At 24.9% G+C, this 19,482-nt stretch overlaps 1 protein-coding gene across 1 annotated transcript in view; it reads left to right on the top strand.

The window, feature by feature from the left end:
* LOC101237809 (arf-GAP with coiled-coil, ANK repeat and PH domain-containing protein 2) overlaps positions 1 to 19,482 on the top strand; it is a 102,560-nt gene that overhangs the window by 68,693 nt on the left and 14,385 nt on the right. The window contains exons 17-28 of the mRNA XM_065816311.1: positions 2,595 to 2,627; positions 2,872 to 2,924; positions 4,366 to 4,427; positions 4,831 to 4,894; positions 8,191 to 8,260; positions 12,209 to 12,300; positions 12,435 to 12,705; positions 12,959 to 13,019; positions 13,428 to 13,495; positions 13,606 to 13,715; positions 15,606 to 15,666; positions 15,848 to 15,897. Of these exons, the coding sequence (XP_065672383.1) occupies positions 2,595 to 2,627; positions 2,872 to 2,924; positions 4,366 to 4,427; positions 4,831 to 4,894; positions 8,191 to 8,260; positions 12,209 to 12,300; positions 12,435 to 12,705; positions 12,959 to 13,019; positions 13,428 to 13,495; positions 13,606 to 13,715; positions 15,606 to 15,666; positions 15,848 to 15,897 (995 nt within the window). The remainder of the gene's footprint in view (positions 1 to 2,594; positions 2,628 to 2,871; positions 2,925 to 4,365; positions 4,428 to 4,830; positions 4,895 to 8,190; positions 8,261 to 12,208; positions 12,301 to 12,434; positions 12,706 to 12,958; positions 13,020 to 13,427; positions 13,496 to 13,605; positions 13,716 to 15,605; positions 15,667 to 15,847; positions 15,898 to 19,482) is intronic.

The raw sequence follows: 19,482 nt of genomic DNA, 5'->3' as shown, positions 1-19,482 counted from the left end.
GTACATAACTGTACTTATTTACTATGGATCACTGTAAAAACCAAGAAGTGATTGGAATTATTCAAACAGTTATCAATTTGTTATCAAAAAAATATAATTCAGTTATCAAAAATTTAGTTCAGTATCAAAAAAAAAAAAACACTTAATCAAACACTTATCACCACATTTGGTTTTGAAGGGATGGTTTTAAAAGGATGTAATGAAAAAAATATATAATTTTTTTATGTCAGTGGTTTGTTAGATTTAGGTTCAATTAGGTTATATTTGTGTACATTATTATCAATAATTAGTACAATTCAGTAGATTTTACAAAATTCTTTAACAGTGTTATACTAATATAATTAGAACAATTTTGCATGGTTGCAAGGTTTGCCACCATCAGTAACAGGAGTAAAAGAGAAGTAATTGAGTAAGACACGTTAGGAGACAAATGAGATGTGTTAATGATGAACATGTGTATAACAGACACTAAGAAATTTGTATTTAGGCATCGCACGTACCAAATATACCAACAGTTTTGCATGATATACATATACTGCTATATCGTATATAGTTCAGCTAATGCATACTAGTTTTGCTTATCTTTATAGCATATAGCTTTTTCAGAAAAAGAAGAAAAAATAAAGAATAATGATAGAAAAGATTGCTGCCCCATCCCAAATTGACAGTCTTAGTTGATTTATGTACTGAAGCCTCCAGCAGTAGCCTATTACAGTGTGACATCACAGTCCTTATCTAATCATGCATTTATAGTTGTATATATATATATATATATATATATATATATATATATATATATATATATATATATATATATATATATATATATATATATATGTTGTTTTGACAACTTGGATTTTTTTAACACTCGAAAATTAGAGTGTTTAAAAAATGTGCTGAATAAACAAACATTAACTTAAACTAAAACTAAAAATAAACAAACCATAAACTGATAAGAGAAATAAAAGCTAAAAAAATAAAAAAATAAACTTTAAAAAAAAAATTTAACAAATGATAAAAAGAAAATTAACTGGAAAAAATTAAAAGAATATGTAAAAAACAATAGCCAAGTTGTTAATAAAAAATTGTATGCGTGATCGTGTAAATATATAAGGCTATATATATATATATATATATATATATATATATATATATATATATATATATATATATATATATATATATATATATATATATATAGATAGATAGATAGATAGATAGATAGTAAAAAACTAAAAAATTATAACACTCGATTTATTTAAAACATTACTCAGAGTTTCACGCAAATTGCGATCATCAGATGTTACAAATCTCAAAAAAACAACGACAAAAATACAATGGAGTGTTTTCTTTGATAACATTAAAGTTATTCATCATATATTTGTTTTCATTGCGACACTTAGGCGCAAGTTCGTTTCGCTTATTTAGTAAAGGCAATTGGGATGAAATTATATGATAATTTTCCATCAAGTATAAATTGCATGACTTACCACCAGGTTTAAATGGTTCAGCCTGGTCTAAAATTTTCCACGAAAGGACAGGATTTAAACCTTTCTTTTTAACACTACACACAAATTTAAAAAGTCCGGTAGAGTTTGACCCACTTTCATAACGAAAGGAATTATTGTGCTTGTAAAGGCGATCTTTAAAAGTTTTTTCTGTAAGCCCAATATAATATCTACCTTCATCATGCAGATTTGTCTTAACATTACATAAATAGATGACATTTTTAGTTAAACATTTCTAAACAGCTTCTCCACGATTCTTTGACTCATGCCAAAAATTTTACTCAAATTTCAGATAATACAACTGATATTTACCATTCTAGAAAATCCTCACTTTTTACAAGAAATAATATGTGGGTTAAAAAATCAGGAGATTCCAATTTTGATGTGACAATGGGAAGCTTTGATGGAGCCGAGTTGTGTGAACTGGTAGGCCTTTTTATTTTATATACCATCAGCAAAGAATACGGATTAAGCACCAAAGGTTTATATAGAAATGACGGGCTTTGCTGTTTCAATGGTATTAGTGGAACATAATCAGAAATAATAAAGAAAAACCTTATCATTCTTTTTAAAGAAAAATTTAAACTAAATATAACACTAAATTCTAATTAAAAAATTGTTAACTTTCTTGACATTTCGCTCAACTTGACAATTCTTATCAGCCATAAAGGAAAGCAGGTGATTACTTTGCTACTTACTTTGCTACTTACTTTTTGTAACAAGTTTAGTTTTTACTCATAATTTAAGTTTTTACTGATAATTTTTGCTTTTTCTGCCTTTTATTTTCAATTTTTTAAATGAAAAAAATGTCCACCAAAAATAGGTATCATTTAAGAAGTTAGAAATATTTTCCTGCAAGTTACAACCATATTATATTTGACATTATTTGTTTGGAATGTGTGTTAAAATGTTCAGTTTTTGTTTGGAATGTGTGTTAAAATGTTCAGTTTTTGTTTGGAATGTGTGTTGAAATGTTCAGTTTTTGTTTAAAAAATAGTTGTGAGTATAAGAACATTTTAATTTTACTCATAAGAATTGACAATTAAAAAGTTTGTTATATTTGTTATTGTGATAAATTGAATTTAGATAGCGATTGCGCATGCACTTAATGATAACTCGGTAAATTGTTTTCTATTTTAAATTTTTTTTTTTTAATTTTTTCAATTATATTTAATTATTTTAATTATATTTATATATCTATATATCTATATATACATATATATATATATATATATATATATATGTATATATATATATATATATATATATATATATATATATATATATATATATATATATATATATATATATATATATATGTATATATATATATATACATACACACACGCACATAAAATTTTAGTTTATTGGGGGTGATTTGCAAGTTGATACAGCTTCTAAACTACATCCGCAATAGTATGTATAAAATTTCATTTTATGTAATTTTTACTTGAAACAGGTCAAATGTGAATTGCCACAACTGTTTTGATATTTTTTTAACAAAACTTTGTTTCAAAATATACTTAAAATAAAAATGGTTATAAATACTATATTTAGTCAAAAGTAGTTGTAAAAACTATATTTAGTTGAAAATAATTATAAAAACTATATTTAATCAAGCGTGTTGCTGAAGCTAACTTTTGTATTATCTTGACATTTCTTAGGCAACATCTAATTCTGGTTTCTAGTTGGCAAGCATTATTAGCTGCTAGCCGTTTATGTACATTTCTTGTCTAAAATTTCTCAATAAGATGAACTCTTGGAATATTTGCTGGATTCATGTCTTTTGATACCACATATTTTGTGCTTATATAAAGTCTTATTATATTTGCTTGATTCATTCAGGCCAAAATACATATTACCATTGCTTTGGTATTCCTTAATGAATAGGACCAACCATTGTTTAATATTGATTTGCTCATGTCTTTTTGTGAAAAATTCAGACAATATAGAATGCTCTGCTCATATTATCAAATATAAAATTGATATTTTTATAATCTTTTCATAGTTGTCTATATTTTTGATGAGCCACAAGTAAAGGAGTCCTGTTTGTTTGCTTAATATAGACTTCTTTATATTCCCAGAGTGTTTTTTGTTGCTGTAACTAAACTTTTTCGCTGCATATCTTAGTATACCCAATACTTTGTGTTTGAACATTTTTTGAAATTCAAACTTCTTTGAAGTGTTAATTAGAGTCGTTTGACCACTTCTTTTTGTTTCTTAAATGGTCTTGATTCTCTAGTATCTGTTGTCTTTCTTAATTCTCATTGGATCTGTGTCTATAAACAGTTGATCTAAAGCAACCTTCTGCCCAGTACTAGTTTGCTACAAATGATATGCCTTTTTAATGTTCTCATCACTAAGTTTGTAAAAACATGATTTTAAAATTTTATTTAGTTTTTTTTTTAAAATTTTATTATGCAGATTTTTCAAAATCAACAAAAATATTATTCTCGAGAAATATAAGAGAAGATAAATAAAAAAACTTTTGTAAGTTGTATTTATTGCAAAAAAACAGCATTAATCATACAGTAATTTTTTTTTTTAATTTATAAACTAAGTGTTAAAAATTTTGTAGTTGTGTCCTTTTTTGAACTGGCAGTTAAATGTAACTATTAGGATGTTGTGTATTTTCTTTAAAACTATGAAATGAATAAGTTGATTATATTGAGAGAATTTCCTAAGGTAGAAATTTCTTCATCTAGAGTATTAATTATTGTTATTATAAGGTTGAAATAGAAACACATTAAAAATAACTCATAATTTAAATATCTAATTTAAAATGTAAATAGTTTTATTTATTTATTTTTCCTTTCATTTTTTAGCTTTTTTGAAATTTTTTTAAATTGCAATTTAGCCTATTGCAACAAATCAGTCAACTCCCTGGAAATAATTGCTGTGCTGATTGTGGAAGTCTTAGTAAAAAAAAATTTTTGTTTATTTTTATAAAGTACATTGTTTATTTACATTATAAAGTACATTTTATAAAGTACATTGTACAAAAATTTTTGTTTATTTTTATAAAGTACATTGTGCATATTGCATATACATAATGTGCTTCATGCCTTGTTAAATTTTTCAGGTTCTTTTTGATTAAAAGTGAATGAAATTTTTGTTAAATTTATATTTTTTGTTTATTCTTATTAGTGATATTTATTTTCTCCTCAGAAATTTTACATTATTCCTAAATAAATTTTCTTACTTTAATAAAGTTTTCAGTTTGATAAAGCAGTTTATTATAAGTAGAAGAACACACTTAATTCCAAAAAAATGAAATTTCTTGCTTTTATTATTTTATAATTAAAATCAAATTTACTAATAGATCCAAAATGGGCAAGCATAAACTTGGGAATTATTCTTTGTATTGAGTGTTCTGGTATACATAGGTAAATTTTTTAATTTTTATGTTTTGTAAATTTTTCATTTTTTTATTTTTATGTTTTTTGTTTCATTTGTTTAGTTTATAACTAGTTAGATGAAAAATAACAAGTAGTATATAAGCATGAAGCATAAATAACAGTTGCGTACAAGCTAACTTTTTTTAATATTTCAAATTGTTTTTGCACAGCTCATCGTCAGATGTCAAATATAATTACAAAAAGCCATTGCAAATATTACATGAAATTGTCAAAGAGGGAATTTAAAAAAACCCATTAATGATAAATATATGGTTAAAATAAGTTTATCAAATTTTATTTACCTTGGAAATTTTTTTATTTTATAAATTTATCATTTATGGCTTATTTTTGATGGTGATCTGTAATTATATTTTACATTTGATGATTATACTTTAATTATATATATTCACATACAACAAGATATGACATTTAAACAATATATATATATATATATATATATATATATATATATATATATATATATATATATATATATATATATATATATATATATATATATATATTTATGTTTTGCTGACTTAAATCCATATAGTTTTATTCAGAAAAAGAAAAAAAAAAATAGTGTAAAATAATAATTGTTACCCTAAACCCCTTAGTGCCTGTAGTGGCACTCCCTTGCATGTTCTACCTAGACAGTTGATGCATGCAAGAACATGCAAGGACTACATTGAATTAAAGCAGCTTTAACATATAAGAGCAATAATAATAAGGGCAAATTTAACATATGCTTTGTATACATTTTTGATATTTGAATTTCATTTCAAATAAAATAAAAATAAGTATTAAAATAAAATAGCGTATTTAAATGATTATTGATTTTAACAAGAGAAGTTTCCAAATAATTTTTTTGGGAAATTATTTAACAATAAACACTCTAAAATTTAAATTCAACTAAATGCAAGTATTAGCATTAATTCTATATTCTACATAAACTTATTTACTATATATACTATATGTTTAGTGTGTGTGTATATATTTATATATATATATATATATATATTTATATATATATATATATATATATATATATATATATATATATATATATATATATATATATATATATATATATGTATATATACAAGAGCAATATTTTCATTACATATTTATTTTAGCTTATTTCAACATGCACAGTTGTAAAAAGCAATACACCTGCCAAGTGATCATTATGCGGAACAATAGTTAAATTTTTAAAAGTGGCGCTAAGCTAGTTAGTTAAATTTAAGACAATTGAGAGCTTACAAATTCTTTTTTACAAATGAATTTTTTTACTAATGAATCTCAGAATTATTTTATTTTTCCATCATTTGCATTCTATATTAAATAAATTATAATTGCAAAGATTTTAGCTAAAAATATTAGTGGGTTGTTGAGATATTGTTAGTTAAAATTTTCTTTTTTTTTAGTTATTCATCACCCCATGGCCAAAAGGCCACTACAGTCAAGGAGGCTTTTTTTTTTGGTTACAACCCTCTCTTAAACTCTATAACTCTGAAACACGAACCTAAGTGAACTAGGCTGCTGCGCATAGAAACAAGTTGAGTGCGGTACTACCAGGGACATAGTGGTGATCGAACGCAGAACTTGCTTATGAGGCAAAGATGGATAAATTTTTTAAATTATGCTGCATACCCATTAGAAAAATACTTCACATATGATGCAACATGAAGATTTTCTTTGATTTATCTTGTTTGTTATACCTTCTTGAATCTTGTAAACAAACCCTGCGTCATGATCAACATCTGAAAAGTAACAAAAAGGTTTTTGCTTGAGATATGTTTTCTCAAGCAAAAATAAATTACAATTGTAAAAAATAAACATTTACTTTTGCTCCAGTGATAACTTTGAACTTTATCCTGGACAACAAATTGATAGTTTTCAGTAAAATCTCCTAACATTAAGTATTGGAAAGTTTTGTTTCAGATTTTCTTTACAGCTTTTCAAGTATCTACTATGCCTTTTTACTACAAATGAATGTGAGTCAAGGTTGTCAATGTTATCACATAAGAAATCATTAAATTTATCTAGTAACAATCATTGTCACAGTAATTTGGATTAAAATAATGCTGATTCAGACAAAAATGCTGAATCAGCATTATTTTAATCCAAATGTTAAAAAGTGACAAAATTTCATATTCTCGGACTCAGCATACAAATTTATCATTTTACCTTAATATAAGGTAAAATCTCCATTAGATTTTACCTTATATTAGACAATTATAATTTTTCTTGCAATCACTGTTAGCGATAGTATATAATTACATCTTTAGAACAAGATGAGACTGTCAATTCCATAAATTTTTTGAATGATAACTGATTGGTTTCAAATTAGAAATTTTAACATTTTCATGCACGACAGAGCAACATGCCATACGAGCAAAATTGTCAAGATATGGCTCTAAGAAAATGTGAAAATGTTCTTGCCCTGTTGCCTGGCAATTCACTTGATTTAAACCCAACCAAAAACTACTAGGTAAAATTGAATACAAAATTTTCTAAACAGAACCCAACCTCACTAGAGGATCTGAGAAATGCCATAATGAAAGTGTAAAAGGTAACAAGCCAATATGGAGTCTCTTGCTGTCTCAATGCCATGAATAGTAGAGGCTGTTCTAAGAAGGCTTTTTTTTTTTAAATTTAATAAAAAGATTGCCTGCCTTAGCCTAAACCCTGAGTCGGTGTAGCGGCCTCCTTGTTCTATCTATTTCAGTCGATGTATGCACTCTTCACTGCCCCAATCCCTATTCACTTTTAATAACACTCATTTGGCGGAATACAAGGGAGATATGTGTATACTAGTGTACTCTCTGATTTTGCTGACCATAACACACAGAGTTAATTCTGCAGCTTAAACAAGTTTACAAACCTTTAAACAAGTGCAAAGACATAGGTAATACTTGGTAAAAATAGTCCTGTTGAGCAGCAAACTAAATTAAAACAAGATTTTCGAAAAGAAGATTTATACTGAATGCTCAAACTTTTCTCCTGTAAAATTCAACATTATGAAGGTAGCACCTTTGCCTTCTAAAGTGAATAAATATATATTCTCGCATAAATGTATTTACATGTATATATATATTCTCATATATATATATATATATATATATATATATATATATATATATATATATATATATATATATATATACATGTAAATGTGTATACACATGCATATATATGTATATATATAAGTATGTATGTACTGTGCGAATACACTGTAGTAGGGTATAAATGTAATACATTTACATATTTCTTTATCATAGGAGTCTTGGTGTTCAGGTTTCAAAAGTGCGTTCTATTACTCTCGATGATTGGGATCCAGAAACCATAAATGTAAATTTTAAAACTTTTATTTACAAAATTTTGTATTTATAAATGGGCTTTTGTATCTATAAAATTGACATAAAGTAAGAAATCTCTTTAAATTTAGTTTTAATAAAAATTAAGTTAAAAATGATACATTATTACATTATGATGAAGTAAACCATTAGTTAAAAAATAAGCCCAATTAAAATTCCAGTTATCCTAATCAAATTAATACAATAGTGTAAAAAATTTTCAAAAAAAAAAAAAAAATCAAATATTTGCTCCCTACATCACCAAAATTGCTGAAATTTGCCACAAGTATTTAGGTTAGGAAGGACAGCAAATTTTTTTTATAAAATTCGTATCAATTTAGGGTTTACAGTGACATAAACTTTGTTCAATAATGACTATGTAATATATGATAATGTTATATTATTACTATTACACTTTACTAATATCCTTAAAAGGTGTTTATAGTAATGCTACAATGCTGAAGTTTGGTTCCAAAGAAGTTTATAGCCAGCAAGTGTAGGTCCGAAAATTATAGTTTTGTAGCTTTTAAAACAAGGCAATACAGTTTATTTTAAGATTCACAAAAAAAACTTAATAATGACTATTGAAAATTTTACAACTATAGGTCTAGAAAAAATGGTTGAAAAAACTTTTAATATTATCTTATAGATTAGATCTCCACTTTATGAACAAATTGTGTTTTGGCCTTATGTTTTATTCAAGAAATATTAATGTTTGATATCGATACAATATTTTTTGATATTTTTAAAATAATAAAATTTATTACTGTCTCTTAAAAATTAATCAAGTTAGAAAATAAGAATCCAATGAATATATTACTTATTTACCCTCATTTTACTACAAATTAATGAAAAATGAAAAGATATAAAAATGAATAGCACACACACATACTAAATGTGTTCCTGAAGCAATAATTCATCATTTTGGTTAATGTGAAAAATCTTGAAAATCCTATTTTTATTTCTGGGTTTTTGGTTTTGAAAGGCATTAAGCAGTTTCTTCAAATTACATTAGAGCACAATTTTTGCATGTGAGCATTTTTCTTTATGCTAAGTCTTTTTTACCAGGCATTATATGGTTATATTTTTTGTAAAAAGAGTTGACCAGCTGAACTGTTACATCTGGAATAGTTTTTCCTTTTTTTTATTGCTAACTTATGTGCAGTTCACATAGTTTGTTACATGCAATATTTTGAAAACTTTTTTCTTTTGTTTTCTTGTCAGTTAGACCAAGAGTCGTCATCTGTTTTTAGATGTTGCTGAAGACTCAACAATTATGATAGTTATTAACACTATCATGTTATCAAGCAAGTTTGCATTTTCTATAAACTCAATACCAAAACATGACTGTTCTCCAAACCTTTCTTTGGACATGTTTAGGAAGTGTTTACCTTTGAATGGAGGTTGTTATTGATCTTAATTTTGGTTTACCCTCCTCTTATTTTACTTGACTTTTGCAATTGTTTGACGTTAATAGGAGATTAAATCTGTACCCTCTTTTTATTTTGAGTTGATATTTCTTTAACAATATCAAAATCTTCGTTGTTTTCATTTTTATTCAAGCTTTTTAATCAATGTTTTGTCACTTTATTTTGACAGGTTGAGCACAACTTTTTTCAGGGTATAAGATTTAAACCTGCAGTTTGCGCTTCTAATACAGTATGCATTGTAATCACATGTAGAGATGCTGAGAAGTAAATGTAATTATATTACTTAAATATTGTAACTTACAATAATTTTATCACTGATTATAATACAATATACAATACATTTTATTAATAAAAAACTTTCAAACTTTTTATTAAAGAATGTTATTAACCATGAAAAAATAAATATGTATTTTTTTACCTCTGCACACTTTTTAATGTGTCTGAAATGAATTACAGCAACTTTTCTGGTTACTCTCATATCTTGTAACTAATATTTCATGATTGTAGATACTAGTAGTTTTTTTTTCATATTTGATCATTAATTATTTAACAAATAATTAATGATCATTCCTGTCAATATTTTCAGTCAGATTTTTTACTTGGGTATATGATTGTTCACAACAACATCCATTATTATTTACAAAATCTAATTTCTTGTTCCATATAAAACTATAATTAAGAATTGCAATCTACACACTAAAATACGAGAAATCTTGAATGCAATGTCCCTAATGAACAAAATACTATTATTAAACTTTTATTAAACTTAAACAATAAGTCCTCAATAAAAATAAACATACATTTATAAGGAACATATTGCTAGAACAAATAACATTTAGTTCTATTAAAGTAATTCCTAATATCTAATTATCTACTAATTATTGTCAATTATCGTCTAATTATGTACAAAATATGTGTTAAAACCAGTAAGTTGATATTAACTATAAATAATAATAATTATATGATATTTAGTAGATTATATATATTTTAGAAATAAATAACTAGAAATAAAAAAAGTACATTTTTACAAGTTTTTAATGAAAATAAAAATTTTTTAGTTTATTTTTGATAAAACAATTATTATTTTTGAAATTTATATATTATTTTGCTACTTTTGAGTACCAGGTTGACCTACTTTTAAAGAACTTTTTTTTTTTAAATTTTAGGACCCTATTGAAAAGTAAACTTAATTGAGCTGTTACTAAATATTGGAATAATGCTTTGAAACTTTAATGATTTACTTATTTTCATCAATTAACAAAATTTAAACATCTAGCCATTTAATTATTAAAAAATATTTTTTTGAACTAGTCTAATATATATATATATATATATATATATATATATATATATATATATATATATATATATATATATATATATATATATATATATATATATATATATATATATATATATATAACTTTATATAATAGCTGTATTGTACAATATTATGCACATTTGTCATTTTATTACTTCTTGACATCATATTGTATATTTTATTACTTATTGTCATTATATTACTTATTTTATTAATGAGATAATACTTTATCACAATATCTATTTAGATAAGAATAATACAAATTAATAAAAGAAACACAACAGTTATAAAATAAAAGTAAATAGATAGGAATCAACACCACATAACTATTATGTATTGAAAATAACATAAGTAACAAAATGATAATTTTTTAAAATATTGGACAATACTTTGTAATAACTTTTCACAAATAATCATTACACGCATACTCTAATGACTAAAAAAACAGTATGATACAGTTTTTTTAGTCAACTGACTCTAATTTAATTTACAAAAAAATATTTGTTTCAATCAAAATGTATTAGCTAACTTTTTAAGAAAAATGAAAAACCAAAGCATCATCAACAAAACAAAAAACCAAAACAAATTTTGTTTGAAAATCTAATCTTAAAGAAAATCAAAGTCAAAAGTTGTTTCTATCAATCAGATTTTTCATAGAGCTGTAGTTATCAATGTCCTTTTTTAATTATCATTGTTAAATGGATTTTCTGAATTTTAAAACAATTTAGATTTGCCTTGATTTGAAAGTTACAAAAATATAACTCCCTCCTAATTTACATTTCTAAACATTTGTGCCAAATTTCAGCAAATTTAATGAGGTAGGGTGCAACTCCATGTTTTTTGAGATTTTTTTTACCAAATAACAAAATTTTTAAATTTCCATTCTTGTACTATGTTTGAATTATGTTTAAAAGTAATAATCTATTTTTTTAGTTGAATGGCATTTTATATACTTTTATAAAGTAAAATAAGCTTTGATCTAATAATTTAGAAAGTAATTAAAAGTTGGATTTATATTTTTCATAAAAGTCCAATAGATTATGCGTAGAGACAGCAGCAGTGACAGTCATAATACATTTTTATATTATTATCAATACAAGAAAACATTTTCTGTAAAAAAATTTCATTTTTTTTTTTTTTTTGTAAAACAAATTGACAGATTAGTCTTTAATAAGTTTTTTCTATATATAAGCTGATGTTAGAGCTTGGTAATGAGGTGGTAAACAACATCTATGAAGCCAATGTTGATTCGAATCATCATAAACCATTAGCTCTAAGCACAAGGTATATTTTGATTGTCTAACAAGTTCTAACCAGGTAGTCAGGTTAGTTCCAAGTTAAAGTTGTTTGTGTATTTTAATATATTTCTAACATATTGTTTCACATTCTTTTGATACATGCTGTGACTTTTATTTCAGAGCAGAACGAGAAACTTGGATTCATGCAAAGTATTTGCAAAAGCTTTTTATAAGTCCAATGCAATCTCCTTGTCAAACACGTTTGAAGCGAGGCAAGTTAATAAAAAGAAAACTTAGAGCTCGTTCTTTAGAAATTATTGACAGCACTGATGATGCTCACTTGAATGCGAACCTAGTGGATGAGAAAAAGAAAATTAGTCTTTCTATATCAGCCAATATCAGTTGTGTAAGCAATGAAGAAGAAAATCTTAACAGCCTTCATCCTAACTTAGTATGTTTAATATGTTTTTTTACAAGTTTTTACAACTAAAAAAAGGAGTTGGTATAAAAAAAGCTAGTTTTAAAATAACATTTTTGTTTTATTTAAAAAAAAAAGTATAAAGGATTTTTTTAGTTGACTAAAAACATGCAAGTAGAAATGATATAATGTAGATAAGGATTTTTAAGTAGAGTTTTTGGTTTGCATAAAAAACAATTTCTGTATATATTTATAAAGTTAATCTTTCTTTACAAATATTATTTAGTTGTTATACAGAGCTTCGAAGGTCAAAGATATTTCTCTTATTGCTTATGCATTTGCAAATGGTATATATTTAGTTATAAATAGTTTATATTATGTTTTTAATGTTATGATTTAAATCCATGTTTTAAATGTAATTATTATAACAAACAACTATGATGTAAATTTTTAAAGATGTGCATTTATTTAAAAAAGGGTTTTTAGGAAATGTGTTTTCATTATTGTCAAAAGGTTGTAAATTTGTGATAAATTTCTTAAATAATGTGACTAAGATATTGCTAACCCTTAAATGCACTTTAACCTTAAGATACCTTAAAATAAAATATAATACCCTTAAATTCTCAAATAGCATATTTTTTTATATTGATTTTATTTTGCCATTTGATTGAAGATGTTTTCTATTTGAATCATAGGTGCTGACTTGAATTTTTAATTTTTTTCAATTTAATTTTTTCTATTCGAATCATACATAGGTGCTGACGTGAATTGGCGTAACTTCGATTCTGACTTGAGAACAGCGCTTCATGAATCTGTCATATCGGTATAGCAGTCTATTCTCACTTTTTTTCTTTTTTTTAACTAGTTAAAAAATTTTTTAAATTTAAATTGCTAAATGAATTGTTAATTCAAGCAGTTCTTTTTTTTTTTTAGGGTTCTGTGACAATTAGTGAGTTTTTACTTCAAAATGGTGCTCATTTGAATGCAGTTGACAGGTCTAATCAAACTCCACTTCACTATGCTGCTTTATATGGTAGTACAGGGTATGCAAACTTTTTTGAGTCTACAAACCTATTCTTAATAATCTCCTAATATTCTTGCAGTGAATAAGTAATCAGTATCTAAATATTAATGTTTGTAATCAATTATAGACAACTTTATATGAGCTATTATGGCTGCAATTACTTTTAATATCTTGATTAATAGGTATTGTTTGATTTAATACATTATTGAAGTTTTAGTTATTTTAATAAATTTAATTATAGTTAATCTTTATTTATTAAAAATAAATTTATTAAATCTAAAAAAATTACTACATAATAGTAATAATAATTATGATATGGAGGGGTCTCAATAAAATTTTGTGAATTAATTGCAAGCGTTCTTTTTTTGAGCATAGTTTTGAACTAGCTTTTTTTTAAGGCTAGTTTTTTACTGCTGTTAGATTAAATAAGAGCAAATCCAAGGAATTCAACAACTCAAATTCCTTGAATTTTTGAATCTTGCTAATCTGAGGTGTTTTTTAGGGAAAGTGTGTTTTTTAGGGAAAATGTGTTTTTTATAAGTTAAGCGTTTCCCTTGGACAAAAATAAAAGAATTTGATATTTTTTTAAGTTAATCTGCCATATGTACATATTCATAACTCCAAAAAGTGTTCTAAGGAGTTGTTGTAAGCATATAATGATATACACAACTTTTTTTATTAGGAAGTATATTTTTCAGACTTTTGCGCTTTGCTTTTTTAAAAAGTTTTTTTAATTAAAAAAAACTTTTTTTTATTGTTAAAAAGTAAAGTAATTGTTGAGTTAAATATATAAAGAAACAATAATGAAGAAAAATTTAAAAAACAAGATAAAATGTTGGATTTGATCATCGAATCCTAAAAATGTTTTATAATAAATTCTTTATTTCTTCAAGCCCGTACCTCTTTGAATTCTTTTTCATTTCTCTTTTTCTCTTCACGATCATAACAAACCCGCATCATTTTTTATAGGTTTTTCTAACTTTTTTTAAAATACGCACTTGCATGTCATTTTATATATATATTTTTTTTATTAAAAAAAGTAAAGTGTGTTCACACTGAAAATATTTTTACCTTTTTATTCAGATACGATTAAGTATCAATATGCGGATTATGACATATGCAAAACCAGATTAAGGCATGTCCGAAACCCAGATTATGTAACACCTAGTTACAATTTGACATCATAGTTATTTACTTTCACTACCAGTATAAATAAAAATATTTTTTACATGACGTTAACAATCTGAGAAACAAAAATCTGAGAAATATATTTCCTAATAAAATGGTTGTTTATATCTCATATATCAAGCATAAACCCTGTAATTAACAGACCTTGTAATGTAAGTATTTTTTGTGTAAGGTCTGTAAGTAATTAACAGACCTTGTAATGTAAGTATTTTTTATTCATTTATCCTACTTTCTATTTTATGGCTTAAGCCCTGACTTGGTCTAAGTTTAACCTAATCTTCTCTGACCTAAAGTTGGAAAAATAAAAGTAGCTAGCAACAAATTTTTGATCATTGAATAAATAATCAATTTTTGAAAATAAAATTTTAACTTTCTGAAAAAAGTGTCATGATTTAATGCATGCACCTAATTTTTTGTGTGGAGAAATCCTAATTTAACAATTTGTATATAAAAAATTATTTTTTAATCTTTTTTGATAACGTTGTTTTGTCATCAAGTATTTATAAATCCTAAACTCTGCAATTGCAATATTCCATCCTAATTGTTTGCATTTTCTAATTAATTTATTGTAAAAGCATTAATTCTATATTGCAAAAACTTTTTTTTAACTATCAAAACAATAATTATATTTGTTATCATTATTTTTACAAATTATCTATATTGTTTATCTAACAATTAAGAAATTAGAAGTTTACAAGTTTTGTAATGATTTTTTTTTAAGGCACACTTGTTTGTTTTTAAAGCGCGATGCTAATCAGAAGTCACTAGACAAAGATGGAAAGGTTTTTTCTTCTTTACATTGTTATGAACCTTCTAATATTACTTCTAGAGTTTATTTCATTTATTTACTTTATATTTACTTTTATATTAGTATTTATATTTTGTATTTTATACTAATATTTACTTTAAAAATTTACTAATTTAATTTATTTACTTTTAAACAATAATGTTATTTATTTAAAGGACCCTCTAATGATTGCTTTGGGAAACACTCATGCAGATATTGTGACACTGTAAGTATGACGTATTCTCTTAAAGTTATGATACATTTTGTAAACATTTTTAAAATAAAACAGTTAGTACAACCTTAGACATTTGTCTTAAGTAGTGCTAACTGCACCTTTACATTCTAAACAGCGGTGTGCTGGCCCCAGAGTTTATGCTGGAATTTATTCATTTTTATCTTATAAGGGCCTTTTGGAAGAAAAAAAATGTTTTACTGTTTACTTTGAATACAGTGCACAATCTTGTTTAAAATATTTATTTAACCCTATTTTGTACTGCACTTTTGTAAGACCTATTCTTGAATATGCATTACCAATATAGAATCCTTGTAACAAAAATGATATACAAAAATTAGAAAGTGCTCATCAACAAGCAACTAAATTGATTTCAGAGTTAAAGTATCTTCTCTATAAAGCAAGGTTAAAAAACTTCAACTAACTACCTTTAAAACCAGTAGAATAAGATGTGATTTAGTTTAATATTATAGATTTTTATACATTAGACAAAGTGATTTGGTATCAGCAACCAGAATATCTATTTCTTCTAATGGTCCAGATGCGGTAGTGGTGTAGTGGTAGAACGCTCGCTTCATAAGCAAGAGGTTCCAAGTTCGATTCCCGCCACGTCCCTGGTAGTACCGCGCTAAACTTGTTTCTCCGCGCAGCGGCCTTGTTCGAAGAGGCTCGTGTTTCGGAGTTATAGAGTTGAGAGAGGGTTATAACCTCAAGTAGCCTCCTCATCTGTAGTGGCTTTCTCAGCCTTGGGGAGATGAAATAAGAAAAAAAAAAGAAAAAAAAAAAGATGAGGTCATATAGTTTTTTCAGCTAATACATTTTATTATTATTATTGAGTTTTAAATTTATTGCTTGTTTTGTCTACCACCATTTTATTTAATTGCAATGTAACCATAGAATTGAAACTACACCTTAAGTTTGTAACTTGATCTTTCTATTCGGTCAAAATATTTTCAAAGTGGTAAAAAATGATTTTAAAAAGTTATTTATCAAAAAATTTTGCTTGAATACTATCTATTATTAAATAATTATTTAAAAAAATTATGCTAATTATGCTAATTGAATAATTAATTAATTGAATACATAAAGATATAGTTCTCCAAATGAAAGAAATGGCCGTTAGACTAATAAAAAATTAATTTTTAGTTTTTCAAATTATTATTAAATTTTTATTTCTAACTAAAATTGGTATTTACTTAATATAATGTCAATAAAGTTTTTATATTTCCTAGATTGTCTATTGTTCAGTTACTTAATAATTAAAAGAAAATTTCAACACAAAATATTGTTTTAGCTATTAGCAATTGGGCGATAAAAATTACCAATTGATTTTGATGGGTCTTTTTAGAAAAATCCCCAATAGACTTTTGGGAACCAGCATGCCACTGATTTTAAATTAATATGAATCAAATGTCCATGTATATTAAAACCAAGGTTGTTAGGTTTAAACCAAATGGTTTAAGGAAAGTAAAGCAGGGGTGTGTTTACAAATATATCTTTCATGTAAATATTTAATATGAATACAACTATTTAAAAATATAAAGATGCTTCTGAAAATGAATTTCTCATGTATATTAAATTTACAGTTCTGTTATTTAATCGACATTGCCTATTTGTTTTTTAAATACAGCAAAAGGTCAATAGATAGATAGTGATATAAAATTAAAAAAATACACAAAATGAAATGCATATAAAAAACTCAAAGCAAAAACAAAAAGTGCAATGAAAAACCGTAATCTGAATTTTACAAGAACTCATCCATAAAAAGTATATTAATATCAGTAATTATAATAGTATGTAGTTTCATAAAAGCGATCTATTGTTTTTATAAAATGATGTTATATTGTATAACTGTTTTTTTAAATTGTTGTTTTATTAAAGTGGTTGATTATGTTATAGCATTTTGATATTTTTGCTTACATATTTTGTTTACATAATTAAATTATTAAATAGATATAAAAATTAATTTAAAAAAAAACCTTTAATTGAAATGCTTTTTAAATGCCTGTTTTTCTGCCTTTTTATTGCTTTTAATCGAAAATACTATTCCCGAATGAAGAAGGGAAAAAAAATTTAGTGGAGATATCATAAATTATCATTTAAAAACAAAATTTCTAAAAAAAAGAAAAATGTAGGGGTGGTGGTCCCCGTAGCCCATCAAGTTTATTTTATATAGGCTGTTCATAGCTCCTGCACTCATTAGCTCCTATATATTAATATAAGCTCTTATATATATATATATATATATATATATATATATATATATATATATATATATATATATATATATATATATATATATATATATAGAGAGAGAGAGAGAGAGAGAGAGAGGAGAGAGAGAGAGAGAGAGACATATATACATGCATGCATACATACATACATATATACATACATACATACATACATACATACATACATACATACATACATACATACATACATACATATATACATGCATACATTCCTCTAAAAATGTACCTGATAAACAATATATTGGCATAATAGTGGGTGAATGGAATAAACCTTTTGCCAATCATAAGCAATTCTTTAAAAATAAAAAGTATTAAAAAGACACAATGCTGTCAGAATATATATGGGAATATAAAAATAAAAATACTGATGATTTTATACTGAATTGGTTCATACTTAAAACAGCACCTGCATATAACAATATTTCCAAAAAATGCATACTATGCCTACAAGAAAAATTTGAAATTATTACACATGCAAACCAAGAATATTTATTAAACAAAAAATCGGAATTGATTTCTAAATGCAGGCATGAAAATAAGTTTCTCCTAAAAAACTATAAAAATAAGTGAGCTCAAATAATAATTACATTAAACCCCATCCTTTATAAAAAGTATTTTTTTAAAGAAGCAAAAGTAATCAGTTCTAAAGAATTCTTTTTATAATAATGTCAGCATATTCCACAAATGTGTGAAAATTTACAGACATTTGCGGCCTCCTGTAATTTAATTTTATTTTAATTTGATCATATATCTTTTATGAGTCTTAATTGATGAAACAGTGTTAAATGGAAAAAGTTTTTGTTAAGTTATTTTCTACTACTTTACCTATATTAATATATATATATATATATATGTATATATATATATATATATATATATATATATATATATATATATATATATATATATATATATATATGTATATATATATATATATATATATATATATATATATATATATATATATATATATATATATATATATATATATATATATATATATATCTACAGTGGTGGCATAATGTCTTTGCCACACTGTTGGATTTTACACAACTTGTACTTAGGTTGCCTTGGTATATTACTTTTTAAAGCTTTTCCTTCCGGAATTTGTCTAAATCTCTAATTGGACATCTCCCGCATTATTAGCAACGGTTTTCATATAGTTTAACTTGTTAATTTAATTGCTATTGTTGGTCGATTGAGACACCTGCCACTATCTTTAATACAATCTGTATTATACTGGTAAGTAAAATATAGTTTTTGATGTTTTTGCGCATATTTGTTGAAGTTTGTGGTTGCTGTATACCACATATTATCACTCTGT

This window comes from Hydra vulgaris, chromosome 13 (genome assembly GCF_038396675.1).
Source record: "Hydra vulgaris chromosome 13, alternate assembly HydraT2T_AEP".
NCBI lineage: Eukaryota > Metazoa > Cnidaria > Hydrozoa > Anthoathecata > Hydridae > Hydra > Hydra vulgaris.
This window is presented reverse-complemented; position numbering and strand designations above follow the sequence as displayed.